The sequence below is a fragment of the Euwallacea fornicatus genome, chromosome 5 (genome assembly GCF_040115645.1).
Source record: "Euwallacea fornicatus isolate EFF26 chromosome 5, ASM4011564v1, whole genome shotgun sequence".
NCBI lineage: Eukaryota > Metazoa > Arthropoda > Insecta > Coleoptera > Curculionidae > Euwallacea > Euwallacea fornicatus.
The window spans coordinates 4,336,073-4,363,272 of NC_089545.1; the positions used below are offsets into that span (position 1 = coordinate 4,336,073).

The 27,200-nt window shown below is 35.5% G+C and overlaps 1 protein-coding gene and 1 long non-coding RNA gene across 3 annotated transcripts in view; one reads left to right on the forward strand and one right to left on the reverse strand.

Annotated features, from left to right (window-relative positions):
• LOC136339271 (uncharacterized) overlaps positions 1-25,895 on the reverse strand; it is a 27,547-nt gene extending 1,652 nt beyond the window's left edge. Inside the window, exons 1-5 of one of the 2 annotated variants that reach the window (XM_066282383.1) lie at positions 25,596-25,895; positions 12,319-12,530; positions 6,554-6,689; positions 5,050-5,183; positions 1,049-1,247 (exon numbers count right to left, since the gene is read on the reverse strand). In XM_066282383.1, the coding sequence (XP_066138480.1) occupies positions 1,049-1,247; positions 5,050-5,183; positions 6,554-6,689; positions 12,319-12,530; positions 25,596-25,662 (748 nt within the window). In that variant the 5' untranslated portion in view covers positions 25,663-25,895. Of the gene's footprint in view, positions 1-1,048; positions 1,248-5,049; positions 5,184-6,553; positions 6,690-12,318; positions 12,531-16,626; positions 16,731-25,595 lie in introns of those variants that run through there. The other variant, XM_066282385.1, reaches the window with a different exon arrangement.
• On the forward strand, positions 24,914-26,563 carry LOC136339281 (uncharacterized). Its single transcript, XR_010732116.1, has 3 exons — positions 24,914-25,015; positions 26,034-26,252; positions 26,313-26,563. It is a non-coding gene; the product is annotated as an uncharacterized lncRNA (long non-coding RNA).
• Positions 26,564-27,200: the final 637 nt, after the last annotated feature.

Here is a 27,200-nt window from a genome sequence, read left to right on the forward strand (position 1 = left end):
AACATATAAAAAAATCATTAAAATATCTTTTGGTCCTGACAAAGATCCATGAGAATATGGTTTTCGCTTAAACCTTGTCGACAGTTCAGATAATTATTTTATTGTTACGGCTTAGGGTCATTTAGAGTCTTTAGATCAAAGTAATATCGAACTCCATCTAAAAGAAAATTTTCGGACAAATCAAATATTTAAGAAGTCGTTCCATTTACAACTGTAATTCAGAAAAAGAAAAACGTATTCCACAAAAATGCTATATATTTATCTTCCATGGGACATTTGAATGGTCGATGTGGAACAATGCGGTCATACATTATTCTTATGACGCCGTGGCATACAGTGTGTAATTGTGATAACAAAACACAAAAATGAGGTTTTAGTACTGTTTTAAAACTTGAAAAAAGACCTCTTCAAATGGAAAATGATTTACTGTTAACTTCATTCGAAAAACAGTAGGTTGTTCCACTACTGACTTTAAAAATCACGCGATTATTTGGTCTGCCCAATGACTGTGACATACGTTTTCTCCCCTTGTATCTAAAAAAGTCATATAACAGGTTAACGTGACACGTATGTGACTATTTATCTAGGGAGCTAAAGCATAAGTGGGTGGTAATGTCGCCATTATCTCCATTGTTGACTTACATATGGTTGCCGTGTAAATGCTAGTGGAATAAAACGCCACTGGCGGTCCTTCATTTTTTAAAGTTTATTTTAATTTTATCAAATCAGGCAGTGGAAAAGGTTACAGATACACCGCGGTTGTGAAATACTTATGCCTCTCAAGTAATAGTATGCAGTAATGGAAAGGCTGCGCAATTGCACGACGCGCAGACCTGGATCTCGCTTATCGAGGGCTTTCTCTGACGCACCATCGATTATCAAAAAAATGCCTCCGTATCAATATATTCTTTGAGCTGTTAATTCTATTGTTTCGAGGACGCAATTTGAAAAGTTGTGGAAAATATATATTTTTTAATTAATTTAAGAATAAATGATTTTCGTCTGTTTCAAATTAGCACAGGTGCAATAATATTATACAGTCGCCTACCTCTCGCTGGAACAGGATGCCGAACACTTTCCAATTCCAGTTCAGCCTTTTCCAGGTAAATCGGCGGAATTTGAGCAACGCACTGAAGAATCAGCCGGCCCTCGTTAAAATGTATTAAAGACAGTTTAAGCTCTAATTGCAAATCGCTCCAGTCACGCAAATTCGTTCGTCGCAGAGCGGCGAGCTCGCTCTGATTCACCTGGAAAATGAAATGAAAAATATAAATAAAGCGATATCGATTAATTTTACTAAATGGGCTCGCAATATTCCACGGAAAAGAATGATACATAATTTTTGTTTTGTTTCGGAGCTTATCGCTAAATTTGCCTCCGCATGTAACACATTAAGCGAGGAACAATGAATGGATCAGGGAGGCAAAAACATTTTGAATAGTAATTCTCAAGTATATTTCGATGGTTCACATTAATTAAAGTAATAAAAAGGGCCAGACCGTCATTAATTCAGAAACCAACTTTTAAACGTAAATAGAAAGCGGGTCTCCATCATTTCTTAAGTGCTTCTCAAGGAAGCAAATTGGGGTAATACCTAACGAGCTGCAGAATCCACGCCTAACCTATATAAGCTGAATTTAAATATTCGCATGAAAGCTACAGGTGGCCTGTATTTCTAAAAGGTAGGAGTTTGAACAATTTCGTCGTAAAAAGGCTTCTAACACCAAACCTGTCCAGCTAATCTAGCTATTGACGTGTTCTCAATGTAACTGAAACTGAACTAGCAAGAGCTGCTGGAAAGTAAAATCCATCGATATAATCTCTTCTCAAATTTCAACTCGATCCCAGACAAAGTTCTGTCTCCAAGAGCATATTCTGAAAGTTTCACCTAAGATCTGAATGATAAATTTTCTTCGGAGAAGTTTTTTATCTTTTGAATATCTAGTAGGCAAATCACGTAGCAATCAATTAAATTATATTCTGTAAATTTTCGACCTGATTTCGTAAGTGGAAATCATCGAAAAACGCACAAGGTTGGCGACAGAGATCCAACAAACCTTCAAAAGAAACAAATTTGGGCTCGGGTAATGAAGAACCAGGGATGAATAATAATTGGCCAATTATTAAATTAGAATTCGGCATGATGGAGAGATGAAGTAGCACGGATCGTTAATTAAAATTTATGGAAGGTATTAGAAAAAATCAATAAAGCAACGGAAATATGTTTCGGTGTTTTTATTCAGTCGTTCATGCAGTCTTGGAACAGGCACAAATTGATTACGATTCGTGGGCATTAGAGATATGGGTGGCTCAATTTTCTACGTTCATTGCGGTATTGAAATTACCACATGCCATCATTAGGCAGCTATTTTGGTGCCAAGGGCTTAAAACTCAACTTTTACGCCCGGAACTGAAAGTTTAAATTAGGGCGAAATGGTATATTACATTACGAGAATAGTAAGAAGCTTTTAGACGCGAGACGAAAGTTTGCGACAGTATGTTTGTGGCGGTGTGCTGACCGGGCATGTCCGCTCGACGTTTAGACGGCCAGTGGATGGGTGTTTGCTTCTTGTAATAGTTTATCAAAAGATGACCGCTCGCTAGTAGAACGGCGAATAAATTAATCTAGTTACTGGTTAATTAAATAAAAAATTATTGTTAGAATGCAGAGATTCCGGACATCTTTATAAATTTTTTTAAATTTTGTTTTAGAATGTATTCCCTTCAGTTTAGACAATATTTTTAGGAAACACCTTGTATATGTACGAGCGTAGTCCCGGAAGCACCCAACCTGACTTAAAGAAAAACAAAATTTTGGAAAATATTACATTATTTCTCAATATAGTTTTATTTTCTAAATTAACACGCTTCTCCCAGTTATGTATGTTCTACGGCTTATTTACCCCGTCTATAGTAAGAACCTTTGAATATTTTAAAATAGACATCCACCTCGGACTTCATTATTGGCACATTTCTTTCCACCGAGTCGGTTTTTTAAGTTTGGAAGTAGAAAATAATCTGAGGGGGCTAAATCTGGCGAATAGGGTGCGCGTGAGGAAAAAGTTCGAAACCAAGTTGATTGATTTTTGCCATCGCGATGGCGGAAGTATGGACTGGTGCGTTGTCTTGATGAAACAAGACATTCTTTTTCGCCAAATTCGGTCGCTTTTTTCCTGACTTCTTCGCTCAAACGATGCAGTAAATTTGTGTAATATTCTTCGTTTATCGTTTTTCCTTTAGGGAGACAGCCAATAAACATTATCAGAAATGCATCCTAAAAAACTGCCATTATCACCTTTCCTTCACATGGAACAGTTTTCGCCTGCTTTGCAATTAATTTTCCTCTTTGAATCTATTGTTTCGACTGCCCTTTCGTCTCAGGTGTAAAATGATGAACCCATGTTTCCTCTAGGGTTATGAATCGACGCAAAATCTCGACTTTATTGCAGCAAAACTTTGCCAAAGACTTTCTTGGAACATCCTCACGGCGCTGTTTTTGTTCAATTGTGAGTAATTGCGGTACCTAACTTACACACAGCAATTTCATATTAAATTGCTCGGTTAAAATGTAACGTACAGTACTGTGTAAAATGTCCATCTTCCAGTACAGTTTTGTAGATTTTCATCGAAATTTTTAGAGTGGTCAGATCCGGAGTGTCATTAGATTGATCACTCCGGGGTTCATCTTGGCGGTTCGCTCGACCGTGTGTAAACTTTCTCGCCTAACATTTTACAATTGTTAAAGAAGGATCGGATTCCTCCAGAGGATAATCTAACTTTGCTTTGATCTTAGATGGACTAAGCTATTTCAAACGAAGATATTGAATCACGTATCAATAACAATTTTTTTTTCTGTTCACAAAATTTTTAAAAGTATTCAAACCAAAGCAGCACCCTTAATCGTTAGAAAAAAAAAAACATTTTAAGGTTAAGTTTTTGTAACGTAAGCAAATTTTTAACAAAAAAAACTCCATATCCATGTAAGGTCGAGTATTTTTAGGACTCTCCTCGTATTTTCTTGATTATGTAATTCTGCAGTCAATTGCGAGGCTTGAAGAAGCAATCATTAAAAGCCCATGCTTCAACTCACCTTTATTGTCATGTATTTTGTTTCGCCTTTGTGGTTATTTCATTTGTGTCGTTTATGTCGGAATTTTACATTTCATTAATAAAATTCATTATGGCTTGCGGGTCGGGGCTTTGCCATAAAGGGGTGCTCTCAGTGATTACGAGTGGGAACTGTGAAGCACTTTGTCTTGTATGCCCGCATGTGGACATCTTCTGAATACATCAGTCTTTAGGCGCATCAAAGCAACATAGGCCTTTTTTCGGGATTATTTTATCGTGAGGAACATTGCTTTAGATTTTGGCACGAGATGCTGTAAATGACGGAAATATAGGCTTAAAAACTAATGCTGGCCAGGGATTCACATTTATTTTTACAGGGCATTCGTATTTTTGTGCTATGTAATCTCCTTCTATTCACTATAATCAAAATTTTGTGTAATAAGTATGTGTTTTCTGATTCAAAGACCCATGTGAGCAATACTAATGAAAGGAGAAACTCGAATAATCAATACAACTTCTCTTTTGTTCAAATTTTAAAATGTCATGACTTTTTCTTTTAAAGTTCACATTGTTTCGCAGTTAAAACTTCCTTTATAGACGTATTTTCGCCGGGAAATTTGATTCAGACATCCATAGGTGAAGCACTAAAGAGGGAAAGAGACTTCACGGTTTTCGACCAATATAAACATAAAAATCGATAGCTCAAATAATTGACTCAGGACTTCTGAAGCGGGAAGTAACCACTTCATATGTTCCTCATTCGTGGACAAGTGCTCAGTACAACAGTTTGAATTTACTGAAAAAAAATTTATTCGGTTCCTATCTTAAAAAAACAAAACAAAGTCTTAAAAAGGACTCTCTGAAATGAAACGAAGGAAGATATCTAAATGGATAAGTATTTAAATTGGTTTTCGACTAGGCGCTAGGAAAAACAAGAGCAAAAACTTTAATACAGGGCATTAAATTAAAAGTACAAATTACCGTAATGTTATTTAAAATAAATTTCAGGTCTGCTGGAGGCCTGGACGGGTAGGAGGAGCAGTTGGCGCGTAAAATATCACCGTAATCCAGGGGCTCCCTTCCCACGCTGATCTGTGGCGGATGTTCCGGAATTTCTGCAAAGCGAATGATTAATTAGTAACTTATCGGTATTCGTTAATTACCTTTTTACGTTGGCTTAAATGTATATAACATGAATTTCCCAATGCTAGCAGATGCAAACAATTGCTGGATCATGATTTTCTGCATATTCGAGTATTAAATTAATGTAGTTCATTAGGATATCACGATCGTGCAGTTGGCATGCAGAGGCTATGCACATTGTAGTAATTTAGGTAAAAAGCAAATAAAAATACTTTGCGAGAGAAACTTTTAAGGGAAAGTCCCTATACAATGCCAAAAACCTGATTAAAAACTTTATCCTTACAAAACATCAGCCGGGGTTGAAAGTTATATTGTTCCCAAAATCAAATCAAAACTTTTACTTCGGATGAAATGTGTGTGCTGAAGCAAATCGACAATTATGTTTTATTACTTGTAACAAAGTTTAATATAGTACGGCCTGATGACATTTTTATATTCTATGTATTCTAAAATTAAACGATCCACAATAGAGGTTTCCCAGTGCCGAAAACACTTTAATTCTAACTTGCAATTTACATAAGCAGGCCAGCCATTTTTTCTTTAATTTCAAAAATTCGATTGACCCGAGGGCATATGGAAGTGTGCGACCATTCTGAATTTCTTACACGTCTCATGTGTTGCGATTCACCAATAAACACGTAGGCAAAACAGACACACACAAAAAGACAAAAAAATCCCGAACAAAGAAAATATGACCGAAACCGAAACACTATGAAAACTTCTGGATGAAACATTCTGAAACTAACTGTTTCTGTAGATACGTAGCCGAAATTGGGACGCAGCTCTCGTAAATACGCTAAGTAAAGGATTTAGTTTGAAATTATGTGGGTCCTGCCTGGACACTTGTTTGTTCCGACAGTCAAGATAACACTGGAAAAGATGTATTGTGTTCGCTACAAAGTTTCTGTTTTTCAAGAATTCAGATACATTCGGAGGTTGAACGGAGAAACGACTTTCGCGTGAAATGAACAACGTTTGATTGCTGGGCCGTATGTGAAACGTCGAGAAGACTTAAATTAATCGCTCTCCTTTTTTCACCCTAAAAATCCCTTATTCATACGAATATTTCAGCTGTCCAGACAACAAAGATGTAAACATTGCAAGCATAAAACCAGCAAAACTTTCAACCGCAGAAAAATCCCCATTCCGCAAACAGCATTCAAAGCGTTAGGTCCTATGCCAAAAAACGTAAATCTGCACCGAGTGACCATTATATCTGGTCGTGTAGCAACAAAAGCAGGAAGAAAGCAAATGTAGCGAACATATAAATATAAACTTGAGAGGGAAAATTCTTTTTAAAAACTCATTCATGTGAGATGCAACGGGAAAGTGTTTTACTTACGCACAACTGACATGGACTGTGAATCTATTCTCGTGTGAATATCCGGACCGTCTGTGGTGACTTCGCAACTAAAGTTTCCAGCCAGATTGAATTCGATATCCTTTAGAACCACTTGTGTCAAGTTGGAGTTGGCCATCTGAAAGGAAAATTGACGCTTTAAGGTTGTTCGGTGAGACAAAGTTTCTGTGTTGCGTATAATGCGATGAATTGTATAAATGGAAGTTCCGGTTCACTCCATCGAGAAGATCGAGATAAGTTAGAAGCCTTGGACGTTAATATAAGGAATAGATCAAGGACGAGAATTTTGAAATATTGTTGTCGCGCATGCAGGATTATCATATGCGTTTCTAAATGGGATAAGGATGCCCCCCTCCCCCTCCCCCCCCTTCCCCCCACCCATTGTTTCTGTTGGGAAAATCCCGACGTAAGGATTTCGCACTAATGCAGCGTCCTAAAATCTGAGAATAAAAAGGAAAAGAAAACATATCTCAATCCTCGACCTTCTGTTACATGCCGAAATATGGGTACCGCGTTAAGTACCACACATCTGGTCTACTTCCCTCCTGATTTATGGCTGGCGAGTCGTAAAACAAATATAGGGCAGCAGTAAATCAGCATGGCATATCTCCTATCGACCCGCGCAAGTGGCCCAAGAACCGTAGGGTGGTAGCGATAAGTTAATGGTTCGAAAGCTTTAAAGTGATGACCTACCCACTTTTTCGTGGGAAAAAAACCAAGGCAGAGACAAACTCTTCGGGGGAGGAACATCACCCCTGTTGGAGCGACAGGGAGAAGCGTTTCTCATCTCGTCGCGTCAACGAGGAAATTCTCAACTCTCCCGATATCGAAGATAAAATTAATCTTCAACTGCTTCTGACACATCTCGTTACAAATCGAAATTTGAATATGGTTATTATAGTCAATAATCTGATTGCCAATCAAGCCTCTAGCTTGTGAGTAAACATAGTGTCGTACGTGTAACAGTGTTTCTGTAACCTTTGGACCCCCATTATCAATTAAGAAACCCCGCCAGCGTAAGTGGATTGCCTCGTGGGTGCCTAGTGAGGCAGTCACTATTGTTAGGCAGGAACTCCGGAAGCCCTGGCCTAAACAGTTTCAATTATTTTGCCGTAAAAATATTCTCACTGGCTTTTTCTAAGCACATTCTCTGAGCATTAGTGATGAGTAGTAAATATACTGCGTTACATGGAAAAGAGAACACCCCGTAAAAATGGTTTTATTTAAATCATTTTTAGAAAGCGTGTTTGTATATGGAAACACAAAAAATGATTAAATTTTCAGCTTTATTTATCAATGTATTGATGAGTTATCAGGAATTTTATTTTTTTTTGCTATAAAAATTTCAATAAAATATCATCGATATGACTGCAAAATATCATTTATTGATGTATAGTGTGCTTAGAAAATGCTTTTAAATTAGCCAAATATGCCTACACGAAGAATGCAGCAAAAATTTCATCAATTGGGTGAGTTTGAGAGAGGTCGAATAATGGGTCTATGAGAGTTTGGTCGGTCATTTAAGGAAATCGCCCCTAGATTGAACCGTGGTATACACAGTATAGGGAGATGTTGTTAGGTATGGTTCCAAGAAGAGCAAATAGGCGGAAGAAAAGGTACTGTGCAATCTCCAAGAACTACAGAACGCCAAGATCGCCGCCTTCGAATTATGGCCTTAAGAGATAAGTTCGTCTTGTCGAGGACGTGTTTGGATCAGTGATTTGTTGAGTACAGAAGGCCCATTGGAATTCGAATCATTTATCGCCGGATAAGAAGTTTTGGACTGATTTGTTACCATCCCCATCTTGTGTTATGCCTCACCTTAAATCAACGTCAAAATCGACTGCAGTGATGCAGAGAACGGATACATTGAAATCTTGAATGGGGTAATATCATGTTTAGTTATGAATCCAGATTTTGTTTGAATATGCATGGTGGTCGGAAAAGAGTAAGAACAAGACGGGGTGAAAGCCAAGATCCTCACTTTACAATATAGGGGCATAACCATCAGACTGCTGGGGTAATGCTTTGGGGCGCGATTGCCTATGGTTGCAGGTCACCTTAACTTTTCATTAGAGGCAGTATGACAATCCAACGATACATCCAACAAGTCCTGTAACCTCATCGCGTGCCTTATCTGATCACTCTTGTTAATCTAGTTTTCCAGCAAGACAATGAACGACCACATGTGGCTAGAGTGACTATGAACTTCTTTCAACAAAATGCAATCAATTTGCTACCTTGTCCATCTCGATCCTCAGACCTCTCACCGATTGAATATGTACGGGTTATTGTAGATAAAAGGTCGCATAATTTACCCTATCCCCCATAAACCCTAGCGGGGCTATGTCATGCTGCCCAGTTAGCTCAGCATGATATCCCCCAAGAGGACGTCAATCACCTCATTAGATCCATAAGAATGTATAAGACATCGTGGAGGACTGACAAATTATTTTTTTTTGTTTGGTTTTTAACAATTAAATTTGTTCAATTTTTTAATAAAGTATTTGTCTTTGCGCAAGAAACATGCACACTGAAAATTATTTAAATAAAACCATTTTAACGGGGTGTTCTTTCTTTTACGACACGCAGTATAAACGTGAGAATTAATTATGCAGAAACTGTTAGAAGTCGGTGTAACAACTCTAGGAGCACAATCGAGGGGTGCGCCACATGGGGAAACCCGGGGGTTTGTGGCTTGCTCCGCCATTCAAATACTGGAGAGCTGGAGAGAACACCAGTTTTTGGGCGATCAATTTAAAGATACTTTTATTACAAAAAGCAAATTTTTTCGATTTCTTTACCTTGATCTAGACGAATCATTATTAGTCGTAGAGAAACAATTTAAAAATAAAAGTTGTGGAGAGTTTTATTATGGATAAAACAGACCAATCAGATTTGATGTGTCACCTGTTATTTTCGTTATATGACATAAGCTGTTTTTAAATGGAAGCCGTTGTGGGTAGAATATTGTTTCGAAATATTTTCGCAAATTTCAAAACAATATACTACTTATAGTTTCACAACTGCATTAAAATTAATTAAATTGTAAATAATTAGGAGATTTTCGTTAGTTTCTTGCGAATAATTTCACTCATTATACAAACCTGTACATTTCTTGACTGATTGCATAAATAGCTATTTCTCTGGTTCCAGTTGTTGCGTCGCATGATAGCTTTGTTAATTGGACACACAAAAGACATAATTCCTTATCCACGGTTAAATACCTAGAAACTTCCTTTAAGTAAAGTCTTAACAGACATAATAGACCGACTAAACTTAAACTTTTACCCCATTTCAAAGACTAACTGTAGACGTAAGTTTCCGCATAACGTTTTATTAATCGCGGTAATGAAATTCCAAAGAGTTTAAAAGTCGTTTCGTTCTACCGGTAAAATATTAACGCCACTTTATTATGCAAATTTTAAGCCGAATTAATTAAATATATTACCGTTACGTAGAGCACTGATCTTTCCGGCTCTTTAAGGTTTCCAGGGATTCTTTAAACTTTGGGCTTGTTAGTTGATCTAGGAGAAAAATCCTGCAAATGGAAAATTAAGTCCGCAGCTTTGTTTTTCGGTGCTTTGGCTATTTAAATGTTAAAGCGTTACTGGATAAATCTGGAGTACTAGTAAAGTGTTAAATGGATAGGTGATGTTGAGAATCATGTAAATGGGATGATGTAGAGTAAACGTTTACATCAGGTATTGCGCTATTTAAACAATTTTGATATTTCCCGCAGGTTTTTTCTAATTTCATCCATGAGCTTTATGAGCTTAGGAAATAATTGCTTAACAAATATTTCTCTTACGGATGAGTTTCCGCGATATTTCGCAGCCTAGACAGGATGGAAATGATGGGTTATGATTCAGTTAACACATGCAAATTTTGCGGATGAAGATAATTTCACAATAATTCATGTTAATTATGTTGCTGGTTGGCCGCGGGAAAATTGCAAAAATGGGATCAATTTCTTGGTACGCGTCAAGAAATCTTTGGTTAATATAAGGGATTTTTAATTATCCCATTCCGAACAGAAAAATAACAATTCGGCTGCAATAACCAGTTTTTTAATTTCATTTACACATCACTATTTTTTACCTGCCATAGACAATAAAATTGAACCTTTCCATTTCTGTCCTTGTATTTGCGCAGGCATATTTTTTAAAACCGATTATAGCGTAGATTAATGTTGACCATCCCATTATTGCCAACACGGCCCAATCGATCACAAAATTTAAATAACCCAAATAAATAGAAATATGCAAACAGCGATATTCCGGGCATATTTGCATTTATTTTTATTGTTGGCACATGATAGGTGTCTTTAGAGAATCAATGAGTAATATGAAAAGGATATTTTATCAATTCTATCACGAGTCAAAATGGAATGAATTTCCTGTTAATTTTTAAACTCAAATTAGTTCTGTTTTGATGTATTGCAATTAAACTTTATGTGTTCGATCACTGCTAAATTGATGGGATTTTTGGAGTTTAATTACCTCGATACAGAAAAAAATTGATGATTGGGAATGTATTAATGAAAACTCAGTTCAAGAACGTTAAAAAAATTCAACTTCATTATAAAGCATATGACTTTGAAATGTGGTGAATATTAGAGATCATCTTGAAAATGTATTCTTTCTTGAAAACACACAACACATGCGGTAATGACAATTTCGCCGTTAAAATTTAAGAGCTAGGTTACGTAAGTAGAATACAAGAGCTATTCTGCATAAGTATGTTTCGTCATCCACTATGGAGATGGACATTATGAGAGGATGAAGAGAGGAAGAGTTCAAAAATTTAATATTCCGCTGATGCTATATCTAAAGATATACATCTACAGAAATACGAAAGGCTCCCATTACTCTAAGTTCGCGTACTTTACGTTAAATTATTGCCAAAGGAAATGCAGAGGCGAAGTTGTTGTTTACCTCTAAATAATTGCCTCGGGAATAAGAAACGTAGATTTGATCTAGACTGAAACATTCAGCGCTCGCAAAAGAATTGGCTCCAGTTCAAAAAGACACTCCATGTTTCTAAAAACCATATGTCTGCCAAACTAGAGTCGAGCATTCTCGAGAATAATGGCTTTTTACGATTAAGCTATTTATTAAATCTAAAAGGCACTGAAGGAATTTTAAAAATTAAAATTTGGCATTCTTTTTGGATTAGTTCAATAAGAAAATATCATTTTTTTTCCCAGTTGTAATAAGAGATAGATGGAAAGTAAAACCACTTTCTTATTGCAGCTTTTTATTGGCTTCAACATGATCATCTTGATTTAATTTTATGACATTTTGTGGTTCAAAAATTTTAACAAACTTTTTTCTAAATACGGCCTTGGTAAGTTTTCTTATTCGATTTTAATATAGCTTTCTGTTACAGATTCATCGATGCATCATACTTAACAATTTAAGCAATGTCTTGGTTTTTAATTGTTAAAAAAAACAGTACTTAAATAACATTGTTCGGTCCGGTAAGAGTCAGTGACAAGCAACGAAATTTTCAATTCAAGAAATAGGCATTGCTAGTACGGGGAGCGCCCCCTAGTCTAATCTATAAAAAAAAACTTACCAGGGTGGTGTTTACATAAAAAAGTTGGTACGTTAAATTTCAGAAAAATGTTGAATTGAATGAACTAAAAAAAATATATGTAAACTCAGATATTCGGCTCTATTTCAATCATAATTTGGTCAATTTAAAGTCGTTCTAAGGTAAAAATATTAGATTCCCTTACTTACATCTGGAGTCACATACAATATTGGAAATTGTTTGATGGGGTTCGGTAACTCTGATGCGTCGTATCTATAAAATTCATGACTTCCTCGGTACCACTTCACGGAGTAAAGTTTGTCCTCTTCTAGGTCGTAAGTGCACCGTAGCGTAGAACTGCCGCCAACTTGCACCACACTGGGTTCTATTGACAGTGTAACGTTCCTTAGTCCCAAGATATCTGAAAAAAATTGTTGTTTTATTTTTTTTTTGAAACTGAACGGTACAAAAGCACCTTTTCAAGATATTGATTAAACATTTTATCAAACTGGGAGGAAGTTATAGTCACCAACTTCAAATTTTATGCACGATTTTAAAGTTTCTGTGTGGTATTAAGTTCATCTTATTTGCCCACGAGGATAAACCGCTTTCAACCTTCAGTTATAAGTTGTAAAATCCGATTACGGCTTTCCGGTTTATAAAGTAAATTGAACGATGAATTTCATTGCTTCTCCTGGATGGGTTTTGTTTTGTTTGCGGTGGAAGATCGAGTCAATGTCCTTGGATATTTTTGCAGTGTTTCTAGACAGGTATTTTTGTATCTGGAAGAGATGTATAAATTTCGCGACTCTGCTTTGCCAAGATGAAATTGCAAAAGCTACGCAAACATCAATAAAACTTCATGCAAAAACTTCATAAGTTTTAAATATACAAGATGTTGCAAAATCCACGGATTGGCTATGAAACCGTGAGAGATAGACCCTTAAATGGAGGAAAAGTTGCGGAAAAAAAAGCGAAGAAAAAAATGCAGGCCCGGATTTGGAATAATCCGGCCGAACTGAGTGCCCGTAAAAACGATATGTCACATCTGAGAAATACAATAATTTTATTGTAAAGAATAAAATGTGCCTCAAAGAAGTGTTGTTGGTTCTTGAAAAAACGAGCAGCAAAGCCTTAAAACAAAATTTGGTCGTGTTCGGTTCTTTAGAAAAAAGCAATTGGCGTTTTTCAAAACTATTTTACCGAACTAGTTAAAATTGAAATACCCAACTTTGCCTTAATTTAACGAACTGTCTATCTCAGGGAATTGCAAAAATAGCAGCGCTAACGAATTGCATTTGTAACATTGTATTATATCAGTTTTAAAGTAATTCCACTAAACCTACAGAGGACAATGGATTAATAACTGAAAGTATATTGATCCCTTGAACTTAAAATTCCGAATCTTCCTACTCTATTTTCGAGACGCGAAATTAATTGTGTAGGTGTTTTAATTAATCCCCCGACTGGAAATTTAACAGAAGTAAATTCATCTATACCTACTGGGTAAAGCTGTACAAAAGCACCAGGTGATTAAGGTGTATCACATACATTACTTCAACGGGAAATTAAATTTTATTTAACCTCACTCGTAATTGGGAAGTAGGGAGCTTTTAACGGGTCAAGTAAATTAAGCAGTTAGACGTTTGAACGGAAAGCTATTTAGTTTAATTTACTGCCACATTGTTTGCTTAAGAGATTTGGGGAAAATATAACAAATGCGAGGACAGGGTGTCCATTTTTCGTTGGTTTATGGAGACAAGGCGAACGGCGGTAGATACAAAAGAAGAAGATATGTTCGACCTTAGAGAATCGGGTTATCTTAAGGGATATACTAGGGATTCTTGAAAATTAATCACTTTCAATTCTTCGTTGCACTAGGACTATTAGCTTAACAAGGGATCAGAAACGGTTTTTCAGAAAGAGTTTCCATCACATCTATTAGCGTTCTCAGATTTTTCCTACTTCAAATCTAACAAGTAAAGTTGTTAGATTTGAAGTTATTAAGTGATAGTATATTTTTACAAATAAGGCACCCTATGCATATTTACGTCGTTATTCCCCCTATAACCAATTTATTATGCCCATAACGAAATACAAAAAAATATATCAATTTTGAATATTTTCCTGGATACATTGAAGTACGTTTTTAAATGTTACGATATTTGGAGCTGACCTACTGGATTGAATTTCATAATTTTATGATATTCAATAGTAATATATGTTTTCAATTACAATTATTTATTTAAAGAAATAAAAAAATCCGAAAAATAGTCAATGCGTTCGGAAATATTCAAGGAATATTTTTAAAAATATAAAAAATAATAGCCGATCGGATATATTTGCCAACAGAAAATTATTGATTATCATCAGAATCGGTAAATAAATAATTATTTTGTGGCTTTAACCATTTTTACGTAGCATTCAATTTCCGTTTATTATAAATTTTCAAAATCGCAGTTAGTGGTTGCACATAAGCCCGAATAAACCTTTTAACCCTGTATCGTATATCGAGTGTCCATTTCTATGAATTATCAAAATAATGCAAAAATATGCAGAATTTTTCAATATGGGTACTGTTTACAGGTAGCGCAAACACATTAACTGCAACGGCAGTTAAACCGCTTTGATCGGATCGATGCAGCATATTCGTATGCCCGGAGATTAAATCGGAATTACTGGGAACTATTGATAGAGATTTTTATTACCAAAGCTTTAACTGCGAATTGGCACTAGAGAGATTAATTAAAATTAGAAGTTAAGCGACACCTTTTCGTTTTCATTTTATCGCGAATATGCACAATAATGTACCAACAGGATTTATCAGTGCGATGATTGCAGTTTCAAGCAATGTTCGAAATATTTCAATCCATATTAGATATTTTCACTTAGCGTATGCTCATTTATCTGTGTGTGAAAGTGGGCGATATTTATTATGTGTAATTAATCTCTTTGTAAAACGTCTTGAAAATACAACATTTCTAGCAGTTCAACCTAGAATCCTGGAATGGCAAAATTGGATTTTAGTCTAAAAAAAAAAAATAAAATCCATCGCCAGCATTAACGTGGTCCCTCAATAATTTTATGTAAACCAAAATTATGTGAAACCGGTCAGTAATGGGACTCTTTGTTTTTACAAGTCGATAGAAAGGTCGTTCTGCAGTGGTTTTCGAATTAGTATTTGATATTTCAGCTACCCTTTTCTGTTATTTCTAGACGATCTCGAAAATGTATCACGCTTTTTATTCTCGGGGATATTCTAATACACCGAAAAGCTCTTTCCTCGAATAGGAAATTGAGACTTCGGGTAAAAAACTCTATTTAGCGCCGTAAAAGCATCTATAAAATGTAAGATTCGGGTGTTTAGAGAGAACCATTAGATCAGTGGATCATTACTTAGCTTTGAATTTACAAAGTAAAGAGATTGTAGGCCTATTTGGGTTTTATTTTTAAGTTTTAGACCTTATTTATTGCGCATTAGTGGCGGTGAATTGAAAGGAAATTTCGTGTATTTCCTGGGAAATAGATATAAATAGTTCACTTCCCAACGAAATACGTTTTTATATCTATATGTATTGAAAAGTATTCCCGTTGTGAATTTCTAAATTTAGTTTAGCCACCAAACAATGAACTAAAGTACAACTCACAATACTTAAAAATAATTTCTGAGTTTATTTGTGGAAAGCTCTGTTGATTTAAAGCCGAAATCTAAAAATAAATAGGAATCTCTTGAGTTGTCTCTGCGAACATCTGGAACAATATAATTAATTGCTAAGTACGACCCAAGTGCCATACGGCTAGGCCTGTGGTGATTTTGTCTGAAGGACGTGAAAATTGATGGTGTTATGCCGCCAAAATTTAGTATTTTTTGGTCCCCAGTCATACATTCAGATCCCCAAATAATAAAAAAAAAAATATATATATATATATACCTTTGACACAAAGTTGAAATATAACAGCATTCGAAAATCGAAAGAAAACTAATTAGATGCCTTTTCTCAGTTCGTGATAGCATCCAATTAAGCTCGTTTAATTATCCGCTGCTTTAATTAAATAAATAGATATTTGCCGAATGCCCAAGGAAAATCGACGTCAAGAAAATTCATCAAGGAGGTTGTGTTTTAGTTTACAGTTTAAATTTACAGTTTAATGAATGTTTCACATCAGAGAGAGTAAGAGCCTTTCACGTGCTTTTTCGCGCATATTTAACACTTTCTGAAATTTAGTCGCACCATTAGCTGAAATTATTGAAAACTTGATCCGGATTATCACAGTGGAAATCCGACCTTCTTTGGTCATTGTAAATCCGTTCATTACCAATTTCATATTGGCCAACTACTCGATGCTTTTTGGTATTTAGCGTAACTTTGTCGATTATCGAAAATAACATTTTTTTTTTGCTATTTTGGAAACGTGAAGCACATTGTTCTGTGTCCATTGTTAACTTGTTTTTTCTAATATCCGTGCTTTAGCGTTTATTTTCGCCAGCGCTATGCCCGTTTGGCATCTTTACTTACCTAGGAAGTCGTGTTCTGTCCAGGACATGTTGGGTGCAATATTATTCCTAAGGACGCATGTGTGTTACTTGTGTTTCCTTGTGTTTATTTGTGTGACGTGCGATGAAAAATTTTACTGCGCGCATGTCACTAGCCATCCGTTGACATTATCCACAAATAATTTTGACACCGACATATGTCACTTTGTTGTGGGTTTGGTACCACTCCTTACAGCACGTGTGCGACGAGATGCTAGTTTCAGCTGCACATGCGTGCAATGAAGCCACCGTCAATTCATTAGGAAAAGCGATATTGGAAAAACAATCGTTACGTAGAGCAACATCAACTACACTATCTAATGTTATGTGCCAGTAATATACGAGTAATTGAATTTAGTTTCATCTCATAATGAATAAAAAAACAAGTATATTTGACAAAGAAAATCTCTTAGATCAGCAAGAATCAGTTCTTGTTCGCCTTATGTTTGACTCGAAGTTTCCTTTACCCTTGAAGGTGGATTATATTAGGCATTCCTTAAAAGCAAAATTCTCAGACGCAAATATTCCATTGTTGTTTTTATTTCATCGAAAAGGCAAATTTCTAAGGAAACTAAGTTCTGTTTGACTTTGGACCTCTACGTTTTTTTATCTCCATTTTCAATATATTGAATTCTCAAAAGCTGTACTATATTGCTCTCGCAGAATCTATCAAAAGCAACCTTTTTAGAATACACACTTTGGCATAAGGGTACTCAAAATGTCTCTTTGGTGCTTGTACAATCTTGAGGGAATTACTATTCATAGACTCTTCCTAACTTTTTCGAATTAAAGTTAGGTGTATAGGTGCAAGGTGCCCGCAATGAGATGGCTCACCCCTTTATCTGGATACCTAGCAGATTCTCAAAAAAATGTTAAATAAAACATGCCAAAATTATATTTTTAGTAGGATAGTAGTTCGTAAATACTGACAAAAATTATTTTTATCTTCTTTTTTTCACAGTTTTATTGCCTATTAGTTACAAAAATCTGAACTACTCTCCCAGGGCACTTTTTTGTCTTTTTCAAGAAAATAAGTTTATTATCAAATATTACGTTTCATTCTAAAACCCATGTGAAGTTATATTTCAGTTCATTTTCAAACATTTTTAATCACTTTAACTTGAACTAACGTGGATTTCTTTTTCAGCGTTTCAAAATCTTTTGATCGCGTAGCATAAGTTTTTTTTCATTTTTGTTAAAAACACCAATGTAGACATTATATAAGTGACTCTATTATTTTCCCTAAAATCTTGTATTCGTACCTTTTACAACTCAATGTGCCTTGATACCATTAAAACGCAACAAACATATGCCGCTGGTTGTCCAGGGTGCAGTTACCAACAGGTGCGTAATGCTTGTCTCGTGTCACGGGGTAAGTTTTGCTGCCGCCACACCTCATCTAATTAAAAACATACATTAAGTCCCGTCTAAAACGCTTTCATGGGTCGGAAAATGTCCCTGATGGGGCCAAACCCAATGCAAATATGGTGGAAGATTTCATGCGAACGAATTTTTTTATTATCAGGCCTTTCAAGGGAGCGTCCCTAATTTCCTAATGGGATAGTTCATATTTTTTAAATAGACCGGTAATTTATTAATAATTACAAGATGGGTGTTTTCTTTGACACTTGGGAATACGCAATTTCTGGCACGTGAATGACACAACACGCATTAAATTTATTAAGTATAGTTCAAATGTGAACTTTCAGAGAATACGTAAATTATGAAATATAGCAGTTTATTGTGTAACTACTGTCAAAAATAGCAAACCTTCATGAGTTTTAAGGTCACTGATAAAGACTCACGAGAGCGAAAAGTGATTTTCGATTGTACTTCAAATAGTCTTTTATTTAGTCCATCAGAATTTGTCTGTTTTCAAGAGGCACTTGGATAGTCCCCGTCACTATTTCATAATTTTATGCGCAAATCATTCCTCTTAGACTGCCGTTTTTAAACTTTAATACTCCTTTATGAGATAATAAGTTGCACTCCTGGCTTCAACTGCGAGTAAAAAATTCGGTATTAGATTTCTGTTATTTTAATTATACATAGAGGACAAAAAGGCCCGCAAAAATTCAACAGAAATGAAAGAAAATGGTTTTTTATGCTAAAACACGTCAAAAATGGTTGTTAGTAGGTAACAGGGTTACACGTGTAGTAGATAAATGTAATTTTTTTATAGAGCCTCATGATTGCTCTAACGTTTTTAAGTTCGTTGAGAAATTCTGATCATATTTCATGTAAAATATTTATGTTTCAGTTCAACAGTTTTCGAAAAAAATATACAAAAAAAAGAAGTAGCGAGAGAACTATTAATACTTACAAAATAACAATATAACTTATGGAATCTTCGAACTGTGTCCCGTTGACTTCCGGACAGCGGGCAAGCTGCAATACAGATTCCTCAAGAACTTTTTTTTGTTGTTTGAGGAGGTATTTGTTGAGCTTCCTGAGTAATTTTAGTTTTTGACTCTTTTGTATTGTTGGGCTTTTTTAAATACATCTTACGTTTCAAATATTTCCATAAAAAAATTCATGGGGGTGAGGCCGTTTAGCAGGCCACTTTAATGCCAAATTTTCCAGTAACTGTTGAATCACGATGAAATGTAATTGGAATGTTTCAAAGAAATCGAAACACCTCGTAAAATACATAGGTTTCCATGAAAGAAAGAGATGAAAAAGTACATTTATCTATTACATGGGTGACCTTATAAACGTGTTTGTTACATCAAAAAATGCATAACTAAAAACATTATTTGACGTGTACTAGCATTTTCCTGAGAAATATGTCTTTCAATTTTTAACGAATTTATGAGGGATATTGATTCTTTATATAAATCACAATGAGCTCGGGCAAGTAAAACTAGAGGTGGGACTCAGAGACTTCTTCGTGGAATTACTCTAGTTTATAGATACGTCGTGTATTATTTGTGTCGATATATGTATGTCATCTAATCTATACTTCTGTAACGGAATTATACTACAGAACAACAAATTCTTGGAACGCTAGCACTATCTCGTTAGCTGTTTATACAGATTCTATAAGATTTTGTGTCCTTTAGTGTCAAATTACGCCGGCTCGAATGACGGGTTCAGCATTGTTGCCACGCAACACTTATTGTGGAAGCTGTCGCTGACTTGCTTATTTTAAATATAATACAGTGTACAGTATTATATATTTAGACTAATGTTAGAATTTTAGTGTTATTTCATATTTCAACGTTCAATATATTGTTTTTCGATAACAATTCGATTAATTATTTTGTAAATATTCACCTTCGCAACTTGACGGTTGTTGCACTTCTCAGCGCTGTGACTTCCAAAGCGATTCAATTATATTTGAGCCATGCAAATTATGAATTAGTGGTTAATTTAGACATCAGTAGCATAACTCTCGTGGAATTCGAGAACTGCCCAAAGCATTCGTCGACGTAAACGTTTTGAATGTAATGATCCGAACTCACCTGAACATATTCATGGAAATTATATCCCTCTGTTCTGGCCCTTAATTGGCCATATAACAGATTGCTTTGGCAACTACTTAAATAGGCCCATTATTGTATACATAGGTAAATCCCTTTACCACCAGGTGCAGGTATTTTAAAGCCAAGGCAAAATTTATTTACGTCTGTTGATTATGGCAAGTTATACATGTTAGAGAAACTTTTTTTCGTGGCTCTTTAGCGAATGGGTTAACACTACATTAAATTTTTTGTGATTTTATGCTAGATTTTAGACATATGCGCATGTTGCCACGGAGCAGGAGTACTCTATATCGATAATCAGCTAGGCTAGTGTGAATGAGTCGTACTCGGTGAATTTAGTGAGACATTTTTATTCCATGTTTAAGTAATTTTTTCAATTGTACCTTTCTTATGTCATGTTTTTTTAGGTTTAGCTTAGGGGTTTGTCTACTTCGCGAAAGCTCGTTTCTTATAAAATATACAGGGCAATTTTTTCGGTTTCGAAAGTGGCCGTTCTCTTACGCATTTGAGTATGGACAGTTGTACTTTTTCACACCGGTTATAATTAACAAAAGTAGTAAAAATAGTGCACAGAATATTTCATTGAGTTGACTTAGCGAGAATCTCGAAAGAGAAAGCAAAATGAAATTATGACTCCTCAGTCTTGGTAGTTGTAATGGCTTTATTCAAATGAATGCACGAAAACAGGGAACCATCAACAGAATATAAAGCTGTTCGTTGCTGATTAACTTTGTGACATAGAAATGCCTCAAACACTGATTAAAACAAGTTAAATATTAATTTAATGTACTTCTGGGAAATCTCTAGGTTCTGTAGTGTGCCTAATTGGAAATCAAAACTAATAGGATTTCAACTATTTTCGATGATATAAGAAAATAGTAAAATTTCAATGTAAAGAAATAAATGAGGCGCGTTTTCCGAGTGACTTGAAATATTTTCCTTTAAAGACGTAAACAGGAATTGTATAAATGCGACAGTTCAAAATAACTATTATTTGGAAAGAAGCTATAGGGAGCAGTTTGAATAACGAGACCTTATTTCAATACATCGGCATCGATGCAAAGTCGAACTTTCAAAGACAAGCTTTATTGGTTTTGAGAAATAAATGTTTTCCCTATTTACTAAATTTGTCAAGTTACGATATTAAATTTTGATCGAAGAAAGGACGTAGATAACGCTTTAACTTGTCTTCAAGCTATTTTTGTCCATGACAAACGCATTTAAACTCACGTGCCGTCCATAACTTGATACTATTTCATACCGAAAGGGTGTAACTGAAAATGGTATTTACTGCCTGCAGACTTCAATTATCGTGACTTTTTTAAAAATACGAAGCTTTCAAAGTCTTAAAGCATTATACCTTTTACCTGAAACTACTAGTGAGCTATAAATACATACGTATTTTATGGTGTTTGTAGCAATTGTGAAAGGTGATAAATCATTCAGACTCTACGTTCACGACATTCAATGTCTACACTGATTTCTTCGGGCGTCAGTGACTAAGCCGGGAATGAACAGATTTCATTAACAACTATTGTTTACTTGAACTTTTCGATTTAAATCTATGTTTAACCATGAATTGAGTATCTGTGACTAAAGAACTGTCTAATTTTTAATTGATGACATACGTATCTTTTTTTTGAAGCCGAATTCGTTTAAAAGAAATAATCTTTACGTTCTAAAGTCGAGGTTTTATTTAAAAATTTATTGAACTTAACAATTGCATATAACAGTTTTTGGAGTTTTCGAAGAATTCACAGTCGCAAAAAAGGATTAAGTAAACGGTGAGACAAATCTGATCTCAAATTGGGAACCTAAATCGCAGTACATTATTTAAGGCCCAATTATAGGGCTTAACATTAATTAGAGTGCGAAATATGTCACTGTAGCAACGCAAAGCTCTCGCCTGATTGAGTTCAAAACCCCGGCTTAAAACAAACATTTATTATTTTCGTTCTTACCATACCAAAATGTTCTTGTTTAGGTTTTGCCTTCAATGCAGCATATGGTGCCACCTGTCTTAAGTTAAACGTGAACACCCGGCTACTCACTTCAAAGCATAAATATTTTTCAAGTTTACGGATTCGTGTTTCATTTCCCCCAATGCGAATTCTCGCAACATCCCCTGTTTTATTATTTTTGTCGACTCTGTCTGTCTCATTGTCAAGAGGACAGAAATGCTGAGCATGCGGTTACTAACTGGAGTGCATGTTAGACAGATTTGAGACAACACATTCAAAGCAGATGGGTCCAAAATTCTAAAAATGAGTATACTATCCAAATAGTACACGAATCCTAAGATCTTGTGCACTACGGAAATAGTGTCATCAATCAATAATAAATCAACCAATCAATCATAAGAACTAGACGTCTGAATAGCATTATTGTACATTAGAGTGCTTAAGCCACCTAGGGTTCAATACTGTATTATCTCGCACCAGGTTAGTGGTCTCGTAAAACAATTTTTAAAAGAATTTTTTTTTAATAAAAAATTGTGCACCGCAGTAGAAAAAATCAAGAGAATCATTTATACCACTTTTTTAAAGAAACCTCTCCAGGTTGTTGGACGCGCCTTTCGTGCAACTAAACATACATAAAATCATATTTCAAATAAAGTCCAGTTTGTTGTATGTACAGTAGTACTCATAAAGGTTCACGTAAACCGAACAAAACGATGTTGAGGAATTTTTCACATTTTCGATATTTTTATAAAACTTTAACATCCTCTATCTCGAAAATTCCAAATTGCAGGTATTAGTTCATTAATCAGGTTGGAGCTATTTCCAACGATCTGAATCTCATTTTTTTGGCATCTACTTTTGCACCACAACTTACAAAAGTCTGGTCCTAAAGGTGTGCATAGACGATTAAATTAGTAAATACGTCCAAAAGTACCTGATTAGAATTTTTTTTTTCACTTGAATAATATCGTGCCGAAATAAAAAAAAAACGGCACCATTATCATCACGGCATTTATGATTGACGAACTGGCTTTTTTTTGTAACTCCCCGAAAAAGTGCAATTTTGGTACTACTTTAAATGGTGGATTTGGAATTTTTCTAAAATGATCTCAGACATAAACTCATAAATATAAAATCGGCACAAGATGTCTCTTATCTCCAACTGGCCATTCTGGACCATTCATTTATCTTCCTAAAAGGAGTTAGCCAACCATTGTATTCCTAAATAAGGTGTCACTGATTTATTTTCCTTCTTCTGTTGCCCCTTGCCTGCAACATTCACTGGGATAAAATTGTATAACAAACAAATATAATTAAATTTCGCCTTTCGCTTTGCTTTCGAGATGGACCGGGTTGGCGGCATACAGAAACGATTTTGGCACCGTTATTAAAATAGTTTTGGAAAATTGTCTCTGTTAGCTTTTGATTTTCCTGAAAAGTTGCTAATTAATTTGTCGTTCCCATGGTTCGAGTTAAACTTAAGTTAAATACTGGGTTTTGAGGATATTTAATAGCGTATGCGGTTTCGTAGGTTTAGTTTTTAAAATCGTTTTGCGAATGCAGATTGCGTTCGGTAACGGTCATATGCGATTGCCGCACTATTGTGGGTTGTAATCAAAACTGACCAAAATTCTAGCTTTCCCATAAAGTACTAAAAAAAAACGACTAGAAATGATTATATAATTCCAAGAACAGGACCTTCGATTCCTGTTCATCGCGTTTAAATCGTACTCAGTAAGTAGATTATCCTAGGGACTGCTAAATTACTTCTATTCGATGATGATATTGCAAAATAAAGAAAAGCCAATTTATTTTTCCATCTCGACAAAGCTCGCATCTTTTCGATATGAAAGCGTCACCGGTAATTTAATTATTGCTTTTGAATTTCTGCTTAGATAGAGATTTTAACTGAATTATGATGTATAGACTTAAGAAAAAATATCGAACAAAACGAGTTTCAAACCTTTGTGAGTAAACTAATTTATGCTATTATGAGAAAACCATTTATGCAAAACATGTCTTAGTTTGACTGTGAGGCAATTTATTATGTCGCAATCTATATGAAACGGGAACAAACCTTCAATTTATTTAAGTTGCACGCGCTAGAGTCGAGTTCAGAATTTGGAATGCAGCATAACCGTCTTAAGCAGTGCAGGTATTAAGCACAATTTAATTAGGACACATTTGTTTGTCTCTATTGAAACCATGGAGGAAATTCAGAGAGTTGCTACAAGTAGTAGAAATGTAGTGCAAAGGTCGATAGGTAGCTATTTGATCAAGTGGGAGTGGTTATTCGAGATATAGAGTTGAGGCATGACAATGCAAATGCATTGGTAATCGTATTTTGGGATACCGCATAAGATCTATCTAATGTCAAGTAAAAGGGAAATGCAGAAGGAAATATCCTATATTATATAATTTGAAGTATTCGTAAGCATCATGCTTATACCAAAATTTTCAATGCAACTATTTAGATGTATAATAAACTTTTTTTATCTGATTTTGATTTTCATGAAATTTTAATTCCTTCTTTGTAACGTACGTTCCTTATTATAATAGTTACTTAACAATCAAGTATATTAATGATGGCGATTAACAAATCGAGATATGTACATTACATGTAAAAACTCGAGAACAGTAACACAATTTATTTTATTGAACGTAAATTCGAAATAATGCGAGGCCTAAAATTAGGTTCCATGGGAATAGCTCAACAGAGAAATTTTAACTCTCATGAATGTGAGAAACCCTTCCTCAACGGTGTGACGTCACAAACTGATACACTCGACGTCAACAAGGCAGCGCAACGTTCAGTGAGTTGGAGATTACGGGAGAAATTTGTCTTTTATCGGCTTACAGTGCCGTTCAATTATTTAATTATTCGTTAAATTATTTAGTGTTTGTACTAAAAATGGATGATCAAAAGGTAACCTTCTAAATAAAGGAGTATTAATGGTGGCGACATATCGCGCTTACTCTTAACAGTAGAATCTTCGTCCATAATGAGATCTGAGGGATGCCATAGTAGTCGTATACTACTTCAGATTCTTTATTTAGTTACGTAAGAGTTCTTCTGGATTATTGATTGATATGCCCGTAGGGACGAAGTGCCACCCTCCCGATTCTATTATACAGCCTTCCCTATTATCGATGTTAAAATTTAAATGCCTGGAAATCATAATCTGAAAGAATTAACAATATGTATTTTTTTAATAACGAGTTGCTGCAAACTGTCCTATGATTGCAAATAATCTGGTGAGCCGTGTGACGTCAAAACGCTAATCGCCCCACCGGGTAGCGTCTGCTTCGACAGATCTACTTTCCGCATATTTCGAAATTAAAAGCCTTTTAACCGTTTTAGACCTCGACAGAGCCCTAATAAGTCTGAAAATAGTGCGTTGCAATATTACAAGTACAGGATTAGGTACTGCAATGTTCAAGTGATCGGTCATAAAGCAGCACAATGTAGCAAATGAATTGCATTTCAAGCCACTATAGATACGTACCTGTTACTAGCACACACAATGCGAATAGGAAACACAATAGTTTGCAGTTTGCTCTTTGAGGCCACATTATCACCAACACATGTTACCGCTCTGCAACATTAAAAAGAAAAATTCATAGTGTCCCTTACACACGTGACATCTCCTCAGAGAGTCCGTATAGTAAACGGTCATAACATTAACCAACGGGATGATATTCGTCCTCAAACACAATAACTACTTTCGGCACCCGACAAAGATGCATTTATAAAAGCGTCGCGACGATATCGGCGAAACCACGAAATAGACGTCGGTGCGCGTCGGGATGCATACAGAATAGAAATAAATGGAAGACCCTTCAGTTCACTTCGGCGGGATAGATTTGTGGTGGCTCAAGTATTGCGCGTGCCCCTGTATGTTTTTTTTTGTGATATATGACTTTCCCAACTTTTTTAATTTTAGAGGAAAGTGTCAAGTTCCGGCTCCTAATGGTTTTCTTCACGCAAGATTTCGTAATGAAATTGAACACACATTTTCCAGGGGAAATATATCAGTTTTAACGACTGTGTGCGAATATAGTTTCAAGATCGGCTTATCGAGGGTCGATCGAGTCGGAAGAAAATAGGTGATTTGGGTGCTTGAAAAATGCCGAGATTTATGATTGGAGAACTCGAGGGAAAAGTGAGATTTGAGTTTTCCGTCAAATAGTCCTCAGTTAAAAACGCAGCGTCTTATTTGCAGAAGAACGGGCCGAAAACTCCCCGATTTCAATATAGATTCCTGGAGCAACAATATATTTCCCTGAAGGAAAAACCGTAGACATCCGTCCTCCAATCAAAAACTTATGCCCCAGTTTGACTATGTTTTAGCAGCTTATTCATTATTTATGAGGCAGCTCATCTATTCATCGCACCGTCCACCTACATTTCTGAATCGAGGCATCCATCCATCATCTGCTCGTCCGTTTGGCATATTTGCCCTCATATTTTAGTATACATTACCAATAAATTTAAATAAGATGAGAAAGGCTCCCTTGGAATTAATTATTTGACTCGTCGCACTACATACAGGCAGAATTATGAGTTTCGCACAAAGGCAGAGAAATCTCAAATATTGAACTAGTATGATAAACAGACGATTTCAAAGTACCTACTTTAAATTATGAATTAACAGTTACTTAAAAGAGCATCTCAAAAGACTGAAATGAAAGAGAAAATGAGCAGATGCTGCTGCTCGTCTTTAGTCAAATATTCCCTTTTAGGGACAAACACCAATAAGGTAAATTTATAAATAATGTATTTAAACATTGCAGTGTTAAGTTTGATTTTCTTATTTGGTTGATAAGTTTGATTCGAGTATCGAAAGGCGGATGGGAAAGATGAGAAATCACCTGCGAATGTCGAACTTATAAATTTCAGTGAGTAGTAGGTATCATCTTTGGAAAAGGGCAAGATGAGGTAGGTTGGCTAGCGTTGCTTCACGTAGAAGCAAGCCCGTTTTTCTTCGTATTATTCGTAAATGCATACTGGATGAGACAGAAATTAGTTGCCAAATGATTTTAAAAAAAGTTAAAAACATTAATTTACAGGCGTGAAAATAGGAGCTTAATACCCACGCATTATGAAATAA